The sequence below is a fragment of the Pantherophis guttatus genome, chromosome 1 (assembly GCF_059756535.1).
Source record: "Pantherophis guttatus breed Tessera chromosome 1, ASM5975653v1, whole genome shotgun sequence".
In the NCBI taxonomy this organism is placed as follows: domain Eukaryota; kingdom Metazoa; phylum Chordata; class Lepidosauria; order Squamata; family Colubridae; genus Pantherophis; species Pantherophis guttatus.
Window position 1 is genome coordinate 7,508,782 of NC_142063.1, and position 20,128 is coordinate 7,528,909.

The 20,128-nt window shown below is 40.5% G+C and overlaps 2 protein-coding genes across 2 annotated transcripts; both read left to right on the forward strand.

Moving 5' to 3' along the window:
• Positions 1–387: 387 nt before the first annotated feature.
• Positions 388–8,641, forward strand: LOC148116309 (vomeronasal type-2 receptor 26-like). The gene is made up of 5 exons (XM_087894884.1): positions 388–493; positions 1,705–2,574; positions 4,976–5,166; positions 5,485–5,643; positions 8,420–8,641. The coding sequence occupies exons 1-5, from the start codon at positions 388–390 to the stop codon at positions 8,639–8,641; spliced, it is 1,548 nt and encodes a 515-aa protein (XP_087751010.1).
• Positions 8,642–18,096: 9,455 nt separating this feature from the next.
• On the forward strand, positions 18,097–19,193 carry LOC148116310 (vomeronasal type-2 receptor 26-like). The gene has a single exon (XM_087895417.1). The coding sequence runs from the start codon at positions 18,097–18,099 to the stop codon at positions 19,051–19,053; it is 957 nt and encodes a 318-aa protein (XP_087751543.1). The 3' UTR covers positions 19,054–19,193.
• The last annotated feature ends 935 nt before the right edge of the window (positions 19,194–20,128 follow it).

The window sequence follows — 20,128 nt, forward strand, 5'->3', positions numbered from 1 at the left end:
ATTTATATCATTCCAGAAAGGGTTAGGCTTGGGAACATCATCTGCTTAAAATGCAGAATACAATTACAGCAAGCAACAGTGATTTCCATAGAACATTGATGCTCAATTTCTAGTTCTTTCTTTTAGAAATGCTTTAGTTCAGTCACAACCTTCCTCTGAAGATTGAGATCCCAGTTCCAATCTTCCACATTCATAAATGTGTCAGGACTGTTCTTGATTTCTGATTGAGAGTGGCAAAGTATTTTTTTGAAGAGAATCTAAACATAGAAGTAGGAATAAGGAAGGGAAATAGGAACGGGAAAAGACTGAATTCAGCAAGTTCATTGCTTAGGCCATGTCAAGCATTTCTCTTTTCTCTTTTAGAAGGTGCCGTTTGCCAGGTGTGGCATGAAGAGGTGCCATGCAGGAGAGAGGAGAAGTGTTCCAGAGGGCAAACCAGTTTGTTGCTACCAATGTGACCCTTGTCCAGAAGGGACCATTTCTAATCAGACAGGTAGAGTGTCAGCGGACCAACTAGCAAACCCAACAAAAAGAGGCACTCTCAGGAACTTTGTAATTCCCAAAGCAAAACATTATTGGATACACCATTTCGGTACTAAAGAATCAAAACCAGCTCTGGTTTTTCCCACGCAAGGCCTACATGGTTAAACAATAGCTTCTCCTTCTCCCCACCCCTGGCTGTTCACATTGTCCAATTATGAATCGTCCTTTTCTTTTGAGAACAGTTCACTTCTTTGCTGGACACCTTCAGCAGTGGCCTTGGTAGGTTCTTGGCTCTCACTGTCTGTCTCTGGAGCATCTGCACTTTTTCTCACCCTTCTCTCCCAGTTCTTTGGCAAATCGAATAGTGATAAGACTCAAATGTTTCAAAAGCTGATATAGAGCAGACATCAAATGTAAATCTTCCAGGATCAAAGAAGACATTGAATCAAGTTTTTGTTATTGTTGTCATTTGTGTTGTTATTGATATGCACTCCTACTTTTCAGCAGAACCTTACAGTAAATTGCCCTACCTCAGAGGACATTTCCTCATCCTCAGCAATTACTTGCAGGATAGATTTAGGGCACAATTTGTGAATCCCCAACATGCAATTCTACTCCTACTCTAATATCCAACATGTAAAACCAACTTCCAATCTTGTCTTGAAGAAGTGGTGTATGTGGTTAAGCATTAATTTATATCATTTAGAGTGTGATTCTTTTGGCAGCTCCATCAACCTCTGAGGAAATAGACCTGCCAGAGAAAGAGGAGATCCATCTATTTATGTCTCTTTAATAGAATAGGAGCAATCAAATAAGTCTGAATGAACACATTTGAAGTACAAAGCAGAGAGATTAAGGCAGGGATCATGTACAGACAAACAAAACAGCAGCATTTCTGGATCGGTCAATTTTCTGTGTGTTCCATTATAAAGTAGGGGGAAAAACAGGCAGGAACCTCAAACTGAAAGCCACATTACTCGTGGAAGTGCATAGTGAATGGATAGCTGGAACTGGATACATCCTTGTCTCTGGATAATCTATCCCCAGGATCATCATAAATAAAAGACAATTTGCTGTTTTTGATTCCCCAAAAATTGCACAGTGGCCGGTTTCATTCCCTTTGTGCGTAGGACAATAGCAGAAAGGCAACACTCATATCTTCTCTGCAGGATGGATAATGGTAGATCCCCCTGAAATTCTTAAATAGACTCTTGATTTCAGATGCTGCTCACTGTGAACCCTGCCCAGAAGACCAATATCCCAACAAGGACAAGGACCACTGCATTGCCAAGAAGATCCACTTCCTTGCCTATGAGGACACCCTGGGCTACATCTTAGTTTTCCTTGCTCTTTTCCTCTCTGTGATTACATTTGCAGTCCTGATTATTTTTTATAAACATCATGACACACCAGTTGTCAAGGCCAACAACCGAGATCTCACGTACATCCTCCTGGTCTCCCTCCTGCTCTGCTTCCTCTGCTCCTTTCTTTTCATTGGTCAACCAGGGAAGATCACTTGTCTGTTCCAACAATCTGCCTTTGCCATTCTCTTTTCTCTTGCAGTTTCCTCTGTGTTGGCAAAAACTGTCATGGTGGTTCTGGCCTTCATGGCCATCAAGCCAGGGAGCAAGACAAGGAAATTCTTAGGAAAACCACTGACCAACTCCATTGTCTTAGCCTGTCCCCTGATCCAAGCAGTCCTTTGTGCTACCTGGCTGGTAACCTCTCCCCCATTTCTTAACCTGGACTTCCACTCCTTGTTTGGAGAGATCATCTTGGAATGTAAGCAAGGCTCAGCTGTAATGTTTTGCGGTGTCCTTTCTTACCTAGGACTTTTGGCCCTTGTCAGTTTCATAGTGGCATTTCTAGCTAGGAAATTGCCTGATAGTTTTAATGAAGCCAAGTTCATTACTTTTAGCATGCTGATCTTTTGCAGTGTTTGGATCTCCTTTCTCCCTACCTACCTGAGCACCAAAGGGAAGTCCATGGTGGCTGTGGAGATCTTCTCCATTTTGGCCTCTGGAACTGCTCTCTTGGCTTGTATCTTTTTCCCCAAATGCTACATTATTCTGCTGAGGCCCGATCTGAATTGTAGAGAAAATATAGTAAGGAACAAGAGTATCTAACTAATGCAAGGATTAGCCTCATTTATATTTGTCTTTGTGGCATATATAGAATGTGATAAGGTTTCTAATAAATAATAACATGAAGGAGGAATTTGTCCATAAAGGAATTCCTTATCAAGTGCTGCAATTCATTATAGTATTCCTGTGGTCAATCTTTTGTTTTTCATGTTTTTAAAGTGTCCTTAGTGAGGTCCAGTGCTCTGTATGGAAGGAAAACCTGTTGTTAATGATGCATTTTTTATTTTGGATATTTCTAAGTTTGTATGGCAAAGGAAAAAACCCAAAATTAGATACAAGCTACTGCAAGATGCTAAGGAAAAGGGGGGCTTGGGTTTTCCAGACCTGAAATTGTATTTTGAGGAATGTTGTCTGGCCTGGTTAAAAGAGTGGGTGAACCTCCAGAATAAGAGGCTACTTGAATTAGAGGGGCATGAATTAAGGTTTGGTTATTTATGGTATGATAAAGTTAAAGTTAATGTTGATTTTAATAATCACTTTGCGAGACGTGCCATACTAAGAGTTTGGAATAAATATAAAACAAGGTTCTATACGAAGTTTCCTCTTTGGGTGTCCCCCCAAGAAGCTTTTTTAAGAAAAGAAATGGTGGTGAATCCCGACTGGACGTATGGTAAAATATTATCTTTCAACTCTGGTGAACCTAAATTAAAGTTGAGGGAAGAACTTGAATTAGAAGGTTATGTTTGCCATTGGTTTACATATCAAGAACTGAAAGAAAAGTTTAAATCAAATAAAAAGAGTTGTGGGTTTGATTTTGCTAAAAATGAATTGGAAATATTACTATGTGGTAGTGATTAACATATTATTGCTAAGATTTATAAAATGTTATTGAAATTGAATTTGGAAAGTGAACATGTAAAACATTGTATGATTCACTGGGTAAGGAATTTTGGATATAATGTGATGCTTGAACAATAGAAAATATGTGGATAAAAGGTTTAAAATTTACACTAGACTCTAATGAAGATGATATATCGCTGGCATTTAACACCGGATAAGTGATAACGGATGTATAAAGGTAGTTCAAATGAAAATTGGAAGTGTAAAAGAAAGAAGGAACTTTTTCCCATTTATGGTGGACATATGATAAAGCAAAGAAATTTTAGATTATAATTATAATACAGAATATTCTTCAAATGAAAATAAAAATGAAACCAGAAACTTTTCCTTTGGGTTTAATGGAAAAAGACTTGGAGAAAATTTTTGATCATATATATATATATATACACATATTGACAGCAGCAAGACTATTATATGCACAGAAATAGAAGGACACTTAGATTCCCACTGTGGATGAATGGCTACATAAGCCATTGGAGTTACCCCTTAGAGAGGACAATTTACTGTTAAATAATTGGTAAATGAGAATAATAATGTAATAAACAGTTAAATAAGAAAATGTGGGATAGAGGATTAAGCACAAAAGATTCATAACCGATCAATACACTTTCTGTAATTATAATGGATGACAATTGTTTTATGTTTTAAGTTTTGTTTAAAAAAAAATCAAAAAAAAAAAAGAAGAAGCCGTTGGAGTTGGTAGAAGTGGCAAAATTGATCATTTTGGTTAAAGGAAAGAATATAAGTACCTTTCTTTCCACATGGAAACAGCTTCCAGATTTTGTGCTTGAAGTGAAAAAAAATGAAACTTTGATTTTGGCTTTTACCAATTAAATTGATATGTTTTTCTAGAAATGATTCGCCTATATTATTATGGAAAAAGAAAAAGTTGTGGTTTGATATTAATGCTTTTTTTTACTGCAACAGAGGGAGTCGGAAGTCCATGTTTCTTCTTTTCTTTTCCCCAATTTCTCCTCACTTTCTCCCCGTTTCCCCCTCACACAGAGTGTGTCTTCCTATTTACTTTTGCATTTTGTATTTTATTTTATAACCTAATAAAAAGCGTTAAACTGCAAAAAGATGTGTTTTATATTTCAAAGAGGATGCCATGGAGGACTTTCAATGTGATAAGCCAAACCTTGAGTTGGACACGGATGCAAAGCAGAAACCAATGCAGCTTGTAAAACACGGCTATTCCATGTGACATTCTAGGGGGTAGATAAAATTGTCCACCCTGCTTCCTTCAGCACCAGCTGTAGCTTCCAAATGCTCTTCAAAGGAAGCCCTACGTAGAGCACATTGTGTGAATTCAAATGCAAGAGGACCAGGGCATGAGTGACTGAGAACAGGGAATCATGATCAGGGAACAGAGAAGCAGCTGGGACTCCCCTCCCCTCTCTGCCCCACCTGAACCCAGCTCCAGAGCTGACCCACATGCCCTGCACTCATGTATTTCGGGGACCCTGCAGCCAGGCCTCTCCCACTTTGCTTCCTGCCTCGCCTTGCAGTATTGGCACCAGCAGCAGCAGCAGCCAGGATCAGGAGGCAAGTAGGCCCAGGCATCCCCTCAGGGAAGTGGGGCTGGGCAGTAGAGTCCTGGTGCCCTGGGAACTCAAGTGTCGGGTACTTGCTGCCCAGGGCCCCAGGCAGCCCATGTCCTGCTGCAATCCAGGAAATGCCATGTGACCTAAGAGGATCGGTGAGGCTTTGCCAGTGGATCAGGGCCTGGCACCCACCCTGGTCCCACCCCCAACATGAGGGATGTTGAGCACCCATGCCCACACTGGCCATGCCGACCCAGGCAGCTGCCACTGAGTAAGAAGCGGTAGCATGAGAAGCGCCAGCGGTGATGGGGTGGCAGCGGAAAGGATGGGTGTGCTGAGGCTTCAGTCCCCCCCCCAGGCCTGGGTCCACACCAGAAGCCTACTCATATGGGGAGACAGGGGACCCCCAGTTCGTCCATCCTTGCAGCCACCCCCCATTGCCCCTGGGGGTGGCGGTTCTCGCGTTGCTGCAGAGGGCTTGCCGGGAAGCCCAGCACCCAGTGGGGAGGAACCCAGGCAAGGCTGCATGTTCGGAGCTTCCCCAGTTGGCACATGGCGGGGCCGAGAGCACTGCCGCCAGCCGGGGAACAGCTGTCTCGCCAGGGAACAGTTCAGTATCTGGTTGTCCTCCGGTAAGAGGTGCACCAGCCCTCTTGGAAAAAGTGGAGAGTGCATGCACAGGAGGGTGCATACGCAGTGTGGGGCACATGCGTGGGGGGAGGGTCATGTGCACATGTGCAAATGGGGTGCAACGCCAAAAAAGTTTGCCATCACTGGCCTAGAGCAGGGGTGGACAATTGTGGCTCTTTTACAACCTGTGGACTTCAACTCCCAGAATTCCTGACAGCCAAGCTGGCTCAGGAATTCTGGGAGTTAAAGTCCACAGGTCATAAAGGGGCCATATTTGCCCACCCCTGCACTAATGCAAAACCTTGATAGCACTGCTTGGTCAATCATTGGTGGAACTGAATATCATCAGCATATGATGATACTGGATCTCAAACTGAGAAGGCTGTTCAGATGCACCCTGAAAGTCAATGGATTTGGCTCAGTCTCTCTCCTCCAACCAACACCCAATGGAACCACCTTCAGATGAAGGAGAGACTCACATAACAGAATGCACCCATGCCGTTTACCCCAGTTTCTAATTTCATCCCCCTGTCAAGTCTTTGTTAAAACTGTTTATTCCATCCAAGCATTGGCATGACTGCTCACAGCTACTAGGGTACAACCGATTCTCATGTGCCACCAAACCACATTAGCACTCATACTAGCTGACCAACTATGGCACAGGCCAAACTCTCTCTGGTCAGTTTCATGGAGGTCAAATTCACAACTTCACCAACTTCCATCTGCTCTGTGCATTACAAGAAACACAAACATGTTTTTCCATCCTGGTGAATAAAAAATTATGGCTACTCGGGTAGAACAATTGCTTTTCCTTGCAATTATCTGAAGTACAGTAATTCTTAGTGTGTCCCCTGTGGTTTCCAAGATTCAAAAGCTACCAAGATAAAACCTGCTTTAAAAATATCTCTGGGGGCAGAACATATCACCTTAGCCTGCCTTGCAAAGAGCTCACTCCTGGGTTTGAAGAGACTCAAATGCCTTTGTTTCCTCTATAGTCACAGCCCAAACACAGGTAAGAGGAAGCATTGTTGATATAAATTTGTCCTGGTGCCATCCAGGTGGCACAGGTGGTCTCTGATCTGCTAAAGTTCCAGTGAGATTTCAGGAGAAACCTTCAAATCAGTTTCTGCATAAACCTTGATTTCTGTTCTAGGAGGGAAGGTGAGAAGAATGACTGGGCAGGAGTCATGCTACTTCTGATGCTGATGCTCTTCTGGCTCCTGGCTCCAACTACAGCAAAGAGGCTGCAAACCATATGTGTGCTCCAGGATTATATTGACCTGGATGAAAACTACTATAAGCCTGGTGATCTCATTATTGGTGGGAATTTGCCCTTGAGAGCCAATTTAAAGTCTCCTTTCTTTGATTTTAATACTTTGGAGCTTGATTTAGTAAATAAGTAAGTTTCAGCTGAAGGGGATACATGAAGATAAATCGTTTCTTTGCTTTACATTCAGGGAATTTTTTCTTCCAGTGTTCAGGAGTTACAAAAATCCCTCTTCGTTTTGGAATCAGTATTGCTCATGTATTTAGTAAATCTATGAGGTTACCCCCACTCTAGTCCTGTGCTCAGCAATCTTTACCACACCTGAAGAAGCTGCTCCAAGAGAGACCTTAAATAACTACAGTGAAAGGGGAGCAGTTGGAAAGGATTCTAGACACTGGAGCAAAGTGAATATATCTATAACTGTCTGGTTCGGTTCTGCAACCCAACAAGACAGACACAGACTTCAGAAGATAATTAGAACTGCAGAAAAACAATTGCTACCAAGCTGCCTTCCATTGAGGACCTGTGTACTGCACGAGTCAAAAAGAGGGCTGTGAAAATATTGACAGACCCCTCACATCCTGGACATATTGTTTCAACTCCTACCCTCAAAATGATGCTGTAGAGCACTGCACTCAGAATAACTAGACACAAGAACAGTTTTTCCCCGAATGCCATGTTATCAGAGCTTCATCACTTGAGACTATCATGAAGAGATTGCATTGCCATTTGTCAGGAATGGTGTAGGGTCTCCTGCTTCAGTGAAGGGGGTTGGACTAGATGATCTATAAAGTCCCTTCCCACTCTCTTAATCTGTTAAATCTGTCATCACTCTGCTAAACAAATAATTCCCTCAACACTGTCAAGCTATTCACTAAGTCTGCATTACTATTAATCTTCTCATCATTCCTACCACCCATCTCCTCCCACTTATGACTGTATGACTGTAACCTTGTGGCCTTATGATTCATATTGACTGTTTCCTAATATGATTTGATTGCTAATTTGTTCCCTATGACTATCATTAAGTGTTGTAGCTTTTGATTCTTGAAGAATGTATATTTTCTTTTATGTACACTGAGAGCGTATGCACCAAAGACAAATTCCTTGTGTGTCCAATCACACTTGACCAATAAAGAATTCTAGTCCATTCTATTCTAATATGGCAGGGATGATAGAGAGTATAAAACAGTCCATGATATCTATGGAAAAGTTTGTCTCCTTTCTCACAAAATCACCCAGGTTTAGCCAAGGGAAATCCTTTGAAAAAAACCCAACCCAATGAAATTTGGGAGTTTCTGCCCTCAAAAGTCCCCCCAAACAGTGAAGCAAATTTTACAGACATGCAGAAGCTTTCCTGTAATATTTGCCAATGTTTTGCTCACTACAGACCCATCACCAGTTATTACCAGCAGTTCCTTGCATTGATGTTTGCTGTTTCCGAAGTCAATAAGGATTTTCTTCTGCTCCCCAACATCACCCTTGGCTTCCACATCCATGGCCATTCCCAGAGGGAGATTGAGATTTCCTTAAAGAGCCTCTCCATGCTCTCCTCACGAGGCCAAGTGGTTCCAGGGTACAAATGTCACCTGCAGGACTCTCTACTGTCCATCATTGGTGGTCTCAGTGCCAAGTCCTCAAGGCTGATGGCCTCCATGTTCAGTGTCTTTAAGGTCCCGCAGGTAAGAGAGCTCCACTGGATCCAGTATGGAATAGACAAAGATCAGAAGTAAACAGAAGCCAAAGATGAAACTAAAATTAGTTGTTGTTGTTGTTGTTTTGTGTGTGGGGGGAATTAATGAACTTGTGACCCTTAGATTATTCTTTATTAAAGGGTAGCCATCATTTTAGTGCCATTTATTCTCTGTATCAGGTTGTTGGTTTTTTCTCTTGTCTTTTGATGTACCACAACCAATAAAACTGGCTAAGAGGGGAAGAAGATGAAGTTTGCCATTCAAAGTGAGTCAGCCTGACTGGAGGCCCATCAAGCACACAATGGTCACTACTAAAGTCACCAGAAAACTTTTACTTTGTCTTTGAAAAAAGAATCTCTTTAGGCCGTCTTAACAAGTACAAACTCTGCTGCCACTTATCACTCTAGCCTGTCAGTCAATTTGCCGCTTTCAATGGAGCCTCCCATGCTCCCTCTCGTCGGCTTTCCCTCATACACACACCTCTCCAAGTAATCCGATCCCAACACGGGCTCCTCCGCTTCACGTCTCTCTGTGTTGTGGGCAAATCTTCTTCCACTGGGTGCGAGCCTGGCTTCGGGGCTACCATCTGGAGCCCTCTTCCTCCACTGGCATCCCGGGGTGGGATTTCCCTTCACAAATCCAGCCGATCGCACTTCAGCAGGCTTGCTAGGGCTTCCCCTCTACTGTACCCTCCCCAATGAGGTGACCAGTGGCCAATTCACGCTGCTCAGCGGATAAAATCCAGCCAAGGAATCAGGAGCGATCCATCTTGGCTGTAGCCGCCAGTGACGTCACACCCGGAAGTCTCGGAATGTATGGTTTTTATTGTTATGTATAATCAATGTTTTTCTCTTATGTTGATTTTAACTTGGAAAATTTAATAAAATTTATTTTATGAAAAGAAAAAAGAATCTCTTTTTCTCCAGCTCGGTGTTGGCTTTGAGTTCTCTCAGGGAGAGAGAAGAGTTTATCCTTCCTTCTTCGGGATTAATCCCAAGGAATCTCCTCAGTATGTGGGTTTAATCCAGCTGCTCCTGTACTTCCAGTGGAACTGGGTTGGTCTTTTTGCCCCTGAAGATGAGAGGGGAGAACGTTTCATCTCAACTCTAACGCCAATGCTCCAGGAGAAGGAGATCTGCCTGGCCTTCACTCTAATGCTGGAATTGGATAGTTTTCTAATCACTCTGAAGAAGTTAATTTTCAATTTCCCTACTTTGTCTAAAACAGAAGTGTTTATTATGTTTGCAGACTCAGCAGTTACTCTCAGTGTAGCAGGGGCAATGCATTATTTGGAAAATATCAGAAAGGCATCAATAAGGAAAGTTTGTATCCTCACTGCCCATTGGAAAATTGGTGAGAAAGAATCAGAACAAACATTGCGATATATAAAGATTTTTCATGGAGTCTTGCATTTCAGGGACCACTCCGGGGATGTCTCTGAATTCAGCCACTTCCTCTTGTCCTTAGACCCCTTGAACCCCCAGGGAGATGTCTTTCTCCCTCTATGGTGGGAATTTGTCTTTGGCTGCAAGATCCATAAATCAGGAAAGATCCCTCCAAAGGGAGAAAAACAATGTACAGGAAAGGAGAATCTGCAGAATCTGCCCACTTACACTTTTGAAAAAAGAATGACAGGTGACAGTTACAATATCTACAATGCTGTTTATGCTGTGGCACACGCTTTACATGAAATGCATGGATCCAGAATTCAACCAACCATGATGAGGCTTGGAAAGAGGATCTCAAATGTCCAGTCATGGCAGGTAATTTCTGTGGCTTTTGACTTAGATCAGAAGCTCCCCATACAAATTTCTTCAGTTCCTGATTCAATGTCTGCATATCAACTTATTTGAGACCCTGCCCTTCTTTTAAGTTTACCATTTGTTGTGCTACTCAGCTTGCTGTGTGAAAACAGCTTCTGATTAATCACGGATGGAAACTAACCAAGGAGAGAAGCAACCTAGAACTTAGGAGAAATTTCTTAAGGAACGGTTTATCTTTATAGGTCATGGGTGCCCCATTGCTGGAGTCATTTAAGAAGAGACAGGACAGCCACTTGTCTAAAACTACAGAGGGTCTGTTGCTTGAGCAGGGGGTTGGACTAGAAGACCTCCAATGTCCCTTCCAATACTATGATTCTGTTTCTATGACAACCATAGCACACAGCAAGATTCAAAGGGGTCCTAATGGGTTCCTGGTCTGAAATTCATCAGAATTTCCTACATCAAAGCCTAAAATGTTGCACCTCTCTGAATAGTGAACTGACCAACCAGGTCAAATGCTTCCTTCCACATGGCCCAGTAGATCAAACCTGGTTCCTGCTTTCTGGTGCCTTTGTCAATTAGCCAGAGAAAATCAGTGGAATTTTCCATGGTTTTGAGAGAAATGATTTATTCATTTCAAACATTCATTTATCAGTTAGCAAGACCGAGGGCCAGAGTAACCAATTGAAAGTGCACGTAGCCAAGTATCACAAGAGAAGATCCTAAGATTAAATATAGATTGTGGAACTAAAATTCTTGTGTTTTGGTGAAATTGGAATCGGAAACCATGCCCAGTGATAAAGAGAAAAGTTTTAGTTTCAGAGGTAAATACACCTGATTCCTCAGATCGCCAGCAAGAGATGGAACTAGCTTCTCATCTTCTCAAGATGGCCATTATGTGATGATAGAAGCTAGGCTGGGGTCACCCTTTTTGAAGATAGGAAAGACTGTGGCTAGTGACCATAGCTTGGTCAAGAAGCTGGTCCAGAAAGATTTTTCATAGATTATGCTTAGAGGCTCAGTGGAAAGCTTTTTAAAGAAGTAGGCACATAATCCATCAGGTCCAATAGATAGAGATGGTTTTAGGCTGCCCAGTGCCTTTTCAACATTATCGTCTGTAAAATCAATATGTAGTAGATCGTTGCAATTAGTTGTGGTACGAATAGGAAATGTGGGACTTGAGCCATTGCCTTTTAGGGGTGGGATGGATCTTGAGTCTTCAAGCTTGCTGTTTACCAAATTATAGAAGGTGCAGGTAGATTTTGTGCGTAGAAGGTTTTCCTCTTGTTTACTGTGGTAATTGATGCATTCTGTCTTTATCTGGCAGCATAAGATTTTGTAGCAGCTTTTAAAGTTAGCAATATAGCCAGTTTTGTTTTTTCGCGAAAGGGATTATTTTTTTGATTTAAGCTTCCTTATTGTTATGGGTGATTTGTGTTTTCTGGTTTTGGGGGTAATTAGTGATACGTATAGTTTAATGACACTTTTGATTTCAAGCAAAAAAAAATGTTATAATGGTCTTCAGCAGTATTACAACCAGGGAACAGAATTTGTCAATCAAGAGGTGAGAGGTCAGTGTCTATGAGATCATAGTTGGATTTTTTTAAAGTTATAATTGGGGATCCCATCATTATGATATTCTTTGTAAGGATGTATATTGAGACAAAAGTCAGTCATGCTGTAGTCACTGTTGGAAAAGGATTATTTTATTTGTAGACCATAAATTGAGTTTAAACTGTTGCAGAAGATGAGATCAAGGCAGTTGTTGAGTCTGGTGTTGTTAGATACTAGTTGATCCAGTCCCAGATTAGTAACAGAATTGTACTGGGTTGCATGTATGGGTTCAGTTGTACATTCGTTTATGGTCCAATTAATAAGCAGTAGATTGAGGTCACCAAGAAAGATGAGAGGGTGTGTGACCACCTTAGTAGTGAAATTAGCTGGTTCACATGTACAAGGTCGTAATCAGGGGTTCTGTAACATAGTAAGAAGCTAAACATTTTTTGTGCTACTCAGTTTGCTGTGTGAAAAGAGCTTCTGATTAAGAATGGATGGAAACTAACCAAAGAGAGAAGCAACCTTGAACTAAGGAGAAATTTCTTAAGGAATGGTTTACCTTTAGAAGTCATTGGGGGGGAGGGGGCGGCATTGCTGGAGTCATTTAAGAAGAGACCGGATATGAATGAAGTAATGATAAAGAAGAAAATACCCAAATCATGGACTGAGGTGTATATTACTTTGATACATAAGGAAGATGCAGACCCACAACAAATCAAAAATTCCCTGCTAAATTCAGATTATAAAATTTTTGCTTCAATATTGGCAGAAAGGTTCAAGAGATATCTGACCAAGTTTATACATGCAGACCAGAATAGATTTCTCCCAAAAAGACAAATTAGAGATAATATAAGAATAATTCTAGACACATTAGAATATTATGAAGCACATCCGGAAAAGCAGATGGCTTTGATATTTTTAGATGCACAAAAAGCTTTTGACAACGTTAACTGGCGATTTATGATACTTCAAATGGAAGAGGTGGGCTTTGATAGGAAATTTATTCAGGCAATTGAAGCTATATATTTTAAACAGACGGTAGAAGTAATGATAAATGGTGAATTGACTGATTCTATCGAAATAGAAAAAGGTACTAGACAAGGATGTCCGCTGTCCCCATTGTTGTTTATATTGACTTTAGAAGTTTTAAATAGAAATATCAGAGAAGATAAAGAGATAAAAGGTATGAAAATATGAAAATATGAAAAGAAGAATATAAATTACAAGCTTTTGCAGATGACCTGGTCTTTATTATTGAAGAACCACTAATAACAATAAATAAACTGACAGAAAGTATTGGAGAGTTTGGGAAAGTAGCTGGCTTGAAAATTAATAAAGACAAAACAAAGATAATGACTAAAAATATGTTGAAAATGCAAAAAGAGGAATTGACGGAGATTTCAAAGATGCAACTCACAAACAAGGCAAAATATTTGGGAATATATTTGACAGCAAGGTGTAGCACGCTTAAAGAAAATAATTATAATAAGCTCAAACAACAAGGAATTCTTTGTAGATTTGAATAAAATGATATTGAAATATATTTGGCAGAGAAAGAAGGCGAGAATAAAGTTAAAGTTGTTACAAGATGCTAAAATGAGGGGTGGTTTTGTCCTGCCTAATTTTGAACTATATTATCAAGCAACAAGTTTAATGTGGATTAAAGAATGGATAACTTTAAGAAATACTAGATTATTGAATTTGGAGGGACATGATTTGTTATTGGGATGGCATGCCTTTTTATGGTATAAAGGAACCAAAATACAGGGGTATTTTAGAAGACATCAAATACGTGAAGCTTTGTGGTTGAATTGGGAGAACGTTAAAAAACATCATTATTTGAAGATTCCAGTCTGGGTATCTACAATTGAAGCTTTTTCATATCCAGTAATATTTAAAGGGGAACAAATTGTTCAATATAGTGAGTTATTGGATGAAAAGGATGAACTTAAGTTAAAGCAAGATCTAGAAGATCAGGGATGTAAAATGGATTGGTTTTCATATATGCAGATATTTTCTAGATATCGAGAAGATCTCAAACAAGAAGGTTTTTATAATGGTTTTGACTAATTTAGATAAGATATTAATAGGTTCTGATTACTATGTAATTAAAAAGTTATATGGATATTTGTTAGAGATAAAATTGGAAGAAGAACAAGTTAAAGAATTAATGATAGCGTGGGGGGGAAATTTTGGTTATGGTATCGATTTAGAGAAATGGCAAAAATTGTGGTCACATAATTATAAAATGACAATGTCTACAGCATATAAGGAGAATTTGTATAAGATGTTTTACAGGTGACATCTACCCCCGACGAGGATAGCCAAGAATAAATCGGAGAAATGTTGGAAGTGTCATCAGACCCCAGGATCATATTACCATATGTGGTGGACATGCGTAGAAACAAGGAGATATTGGACTAAGATACACATGTGGTTGGAAAAAATGATAAAAAGACACATTGATTTTAAACCAGAGACATTTTTATTAGGGATCTTACCAGAGATATTCAATAAAGAATTGCAATATTTGATTGTGAATATTTTAACAGCAGCTAGAATCGTATTTGCTAAAAACTGGAAAGGAGAGAAGATAATTACTGATGAAGAAATTATTAAGAAAATGCTGGACTGTGCTGAAATGAGTAAACTGACATTTGAAATAAGAGAACAGGAAGATAAACAATATTATTTGATATGGGAGTTATTTTATCAATGGATAGACAATAAAACATGGAGATGAAATATGATATATGAAACGAAATTAAGATAAAATGTGTAAACACTTGTTTTCTTTTAGAGGAAAAGAACATTTGTCATATATTGATATTTTGAAGATTTTGGGAACACGAAAGGATTTTAACCGACCTAAACACTGTCTGTAACTGTTTGAAAGGATGATGTTTTTATATTGTTTTTGTTTGAAAATTTAAAAAAATATAAAAAAAAAGAAAGAAGAGACAGGATAGCCACTTGTCTAAAACTGTAGAGGGTCTGAGCAGGGGGTTGGACTAGAAGACCTCCAATATCCCGTCCAATACTGTGATTCTCTTTCTATGACAACCACAGCACAGAGCAAGATTCAAAGGGGTCCTAATGGGTTCTTGGTCTGAAATTCACCAGAATTCTGTACATTAAAGGCTAAAATGTTGGACCTCTCTGGATAGTGAAGAGTCCAACTGGGTTGGGTGCTTCCTTCCACGTGGCCCAGTAGATCAAACCTGGTTCCTGCATTCTGCTGCCTTTGACAATGAGCCAGAGAATATCTGTGGAATTTTCCATGCTTCTGATGGAAATAATTAATTCATTTCAAACATTCATTTATCAAATAACAAGACTGTGGGCCAGAGTAACTGTCTGAAAGGGCATGTAGGCAAGTATCACAAGAGAAAATCCTAAAATTAAATTTAGATTGTGGAATTAAAATTCTTCTGTTTTGGTGAAATTGCAGTGGGAAACCGCACCCAGTGATAAAGAGAAAACTTAGTTTCAGAGTTAAATACACCTGATTCCTTAGACTGCCACCAAGAGATGGAACTAGTTCCTCAGACATGAACATATCTTCTCAAGATGGCAATTATGTGATGATAGAAGCAATGATGTCTCATTTGTAGCTCTAGCCCTAATACTCCAATTTCTGAAGGTCTCCTTTCTTTCAGATTCTTCCTTATTTGAGGAATGTGCAGTTCAACAATAGTGCTGGAGATGAAGTCTCCTTCTCAGAAGATGGACTGGGATCTGCTCGTTATGATCTTCTCAATTGGGTTCTCTTCCGCAATCGATCCTTTGCCCCTGTGAAAGTTGGGCAAGTAAATCTTGGGGGTTCCCTAGGCCAAGATTTCACCATTAACTCTGATGGAATCATCTGGGCCACAATGGTGAGCTGCAAAGAAAGGCTGTAAGTTCAGGGAAAGATTCATTCTCTTCTTGAGATGCAGAACATCTTTCTGACATGAAAAATAATCAATTGAGACAGAAATTATGGCAGTCACTTGGTGAAAAATCTGCTTTGCATGTAGCACCTGATTTATGGCATTCTGCAAAGGGTTAGGCTTGGGACCAACATCTGCTTGAAACAAAGGATGCAATTACAGCAAGCAACAGTGATTTCCATGGACCATTTCCACTCAGTTGTATCCTCATGGTTCTTTCTTTTGGAAATTCTCTAGTCCCATCACAAGACTTCCTCTGCAGGCTGAGATTCCAGATCCAATCTCCCACATCCATGGGTGTGTCAGGAATACCTCTGGCCTGAATACCTCAGGATTGTTCTTGATTTTTGATAGACAGGGGCAAACTATTTCTTTAGAAGAGAATCTGAACATAGAAGTAGGAATAAGGAAGGGAAATAGGAATAGGGAAAATATTATTATTATTATTATTATTATTATTATTATTATTATTATTATTATTATTATTATTATTATTATTTTATTTCTATACCGCCCCTCTCCAGAAGGACTCGGGGCGGTGTACAGCCTATTAAAACAAAAAATATACAAATATCAAAATTTAAAATTATTAAAAATATTACACAATTTCAGCCCGGATTAAAACCCCCAATTTAAAACTCCCAATTTAAAATAATTACATAGTTAGCCCTGCCTGGCGAAACAGTCGGGTCTTAAGGGCACAGCGAAACACACGGAGGTCGGAGATCTTGTGTATTTCCGGGGGCAGTTCATTCCAAAGGGCAGGAGCTCCCACAGAGAAGGCTCTCCCCCTGGGTGTCGCCAGCCGACATTGCTTGGCCGATGGCACCCTGAGGAGTCCCTCTCTGTGTGCGTGGACTGGCCAGTGGGCGGCTATTGGTGGCAGAAGTCGCTCTCACAAGTATCCGGGTCCTAAGCCATGGAGCGCTTTAAAGGTGGTAACCAACACCTTGAATCGCACCTAGAAGACCACTGGGAGCCAGTGCAGCTCGCGCAGGAGAGGTGTCACATGGGCGCAATGAGTCGCGCCCATAATCACCCGCGCGGCTGCATTCTGGACCAGTTGGAGCCTCCGAGTGCTCTTCAAGGGGAGCCCCATGTAGAGAGCATTGCAGTAGTCCAGACAGGATGGGACAAGGGCATGAGTGACCGTTCGCAAGGCATCCCAATCCAGAAAGGGCCGCAACTGGCATACCAGGCGAACCTGATAAAAAGCCCCCCTGGCCACGGCCGTCATATGCTCAAAAGAATGAATGCAGCAGGTTCATTGCTTAGGTCATCTCAAGTATTTCTCTTTTCTCTTTCAGAAGGTGCCCTTTGCCAGGTGTGGCATGAAGAGGTGCCATGCAGGAGAGAGGAGAAGAGTTCCAGAGGGCAAGCAGGTTTGCTGCTACCAGTGTGACCCTTGTCCAGAAGGGACCTTTTCTAATCAGACAGGTAGATCAGACTTTTAAATCTTAATCCTCCAGAATCAAGGAGGACATTATTTAAGTCATTTTTGTTATTGTTATCTTTTTTGATAAGAGTGACATGAAATCATATTTTTCAGCAAAACTTTTCAGTTTACAGATCTAAATTGCCTTGGCCACAGAGGCCACCTTTCCCGATCCTCAGCAGTTCCATGCAGGGTAGCTTTAGGGCAGAATTGATAAATGTCCAATTTCCACTCCTACTCTTAACACCTAATTGCAAAAACTGCCTTTCAATCTATCCTGAGGAAGTGGGCTGTGCGGTCCAAGCTTTAATTTTTATTATTCAGATTATGCTCCTTCCGTCAGCACTATCAACCTCTGAAGAAATCCACCTGCCAGGGAAAGAGGACATTCATCTATCTATGTCTCTTTGATAGAGCCGGAGGGAGGGAAAAAACATCTGAATGAACAGATTTGAGATACAAAGCAGAGAGGTTAAGGTAGGGATAATATATACACACACACAAAAACAGCAATATTCCTGGAGAACAGATCTATCAATCTTCTGTGGGTCCAATTATAAAATAGAAAAAAAAACCAGGCAGGAATCTCAGACAGAAAGCCACAATATTCATGAAGTGCACAGTGAATGGACAGCTGGAACTGCATAAATTCTTGTCTCTGGCTAATCTATCCCCAGGACTTCTTAAATGAAGGATGATTTACTCTTTTTGATGCCCCATAAATGGCACATTGGGTTTTTCATCAGTCCTTTTGTGGGTAAGCAATAGCAGAAAAGTAACACACATATCTGTTATGCAGGAGAGATAATGTGCTTGGTAGATGCCCCTGAAATTCTTAAACTAAGTCTCTTGATTTCAGATGCAGCTCACTGTGAACCCTGCCCAGAAGACCAATATCCCAACAAGAACAAGGACCAATGCATTGCCAAGAAGATCCACTTCCTTTCCTATCAAGACACCCTGGGATACACCTTAGTTTTTCTTGCTCTTTTCCTCTCTGTGATCACTTCTGCAGTTCTGTTGATTTTCTATAAACATCATGACACTCCAATTGTCAAGGCCAACAACCGAGATCTCACTTACATCCTCCTGGTCTCCCTCCTGTTTTGTTTCCTATGCTCCTTCCTCTTCATTGGTCAACCAGGGAAGATCACCTGTCTCTTCCAACAATCTGCCTTTGCCATCCTCTTTTCCCTTGCGGTTTCGTCTGTGTTGGCAAAAACTGTCATGGTGGTTCTGGCCTTCATGGCCACCAAACCAGGGAACAAGACAAGGAAACTCTTAGGAAAACCACTGACCAACTCTATTGTCATAGCCTGTCCCCTGTTCCAAACAGTCCTTTGTGTCACCTGGCTGATAACCTCTCCCCCATTTCTTAACTTGGACTTCCACTCCTTGTTTGGAGAGACCATCTTGGAATGTAAGCAAGGCTCAGCTGTAATGTTTTATGGTGTCCTCTCTTACCTAGGGCTTTTGGCCCTTGTCAGTTTCACAGTGGCATTTCTAGCTAGGAAATTGCCTGACAGCTTTAATGAAGCCAAGTTCATTACTTTTAGCATGCTGGTCTTTTGCAGTGTTTGGATCTCCTTCCTCCCCACCTATCTGAGCATCAAAGGGAAGTCCATGGTGGCTGTGGAGATCTTCTCCATTTTGGCCTCTGGAGCTGCTCTCTTGGCTTGTATCTTTTTCCCCAAATGCTACATTATTCTGCTGAGGCCCAATCTGAACTGTAGAGAAAATATAGTAAGAAACAGAAATTTATAGGAATTGACCCATTTTTAGTTGTCTTTGTGGCATGTTTAGAATGTGATAAGATTTCTAATAAATGATGACTGAAGTAGGAATTTGTCCATCCCAGGACCTGGCTAGCTTTTCTGATTTTGGAATCAATTTCTTTCTCCAAATAGCCATCACTCAAGTTGATGCTTCTCATGTGTTTGAAGCTATTTGCATTTGTCAACAACTGTGTTCTTTGGTCTACAAAAAAGTGGTGTTTGGCAAGGGCTATGATAATAAAAACAGCTAAGAAGGAAACCAAAAGAGCAAAGTGCATCTTCTCCAGCAGGCAATGCCCAGATAAGCATGGATTAGCACCAGACAAACAAACCGAAATCATTATATTAATCAAGGGACTACCAAGAGAAAAATCATACCCCCATCAACACTGAGAAGTAAGCTACTGGATATAAACAGGAAACAATCCCAACACTCACTAGACTTGAAATGTCTGCAAGCAAACAGCCAAACTCATAGAACACCAAGGACTCCATAAATACATAGATGACAGAGTGTAAATTACAATTATTTATTAAATTTATATGCCACTATCTCAGTCTACAAAGTAACTGGGTGGCTACAATTGGAATAATAAAGATAAAATATTAAATATATTAAATATTACAACACAGCGCAAAACTGGTACAATGGCACTGTCTTCTTTGTCAATCCACCAGCCACCTCCAGTTTTTAATAAACTTCTGGAAGACCAGAAGGGAAGGGACAGACCTCACCACAGGGGAAAAATATTTCATGGCAGAAAAGGTTCTCCTTCTAGACTCAGTCAGCCAAAAGTTTGACCAAGAGGGCCTGCATCATACTGCTTCTTTCCCCCCCCCATTTTTTTTTTTAAACATAAAACATAAAATACATCTTTTTAGAGCAAGGGTTTGGTCCGGCAGAAAATAGGTACAATTATCCACATTCCCCGAATCAATTTTGTTCCAGATTTTATCCATTTACATCTTAAAAAAAAGAAAAAGAAAAAAAAGAAAAATCTTATTCTAAACATTTATCATTCTACTATTACACCCAAATTTCTAAACAATAAACACCGTTCTAA

Bases quoted from the DNA above. Each gene is read 5' to 3' on its own strand.
- LOC148116310 (XM_087895417.1), top strand. From the start codon at position 18,097: ATGTGCTTGGTAGATGCCCCTGAAATTCTTAAACTAAGTCTCTTGATT.
- LOC148116309 (XM_087894884.1), top strand. From the start codon at position 388: ATGAAGAGGTGCCATGCAGGAGAGAGGAGAAGTGTTCCAGAGGGCAAA. The intron at 494-1,704 runs GTAGAGTGTCAG...TCTTGATTTCAG, and splicing joins GACCATTTCTAATCAGACAG to ATGCTGCTCACTGTGAACCC. The intron at 5,167-5,484 runs GTGAGGCTTTGC...GCGTTGCTGCAG, and splicing joins CATGTGACCTAAGAGGATCG to AGGGCTTGCCGGGAAGCCCA.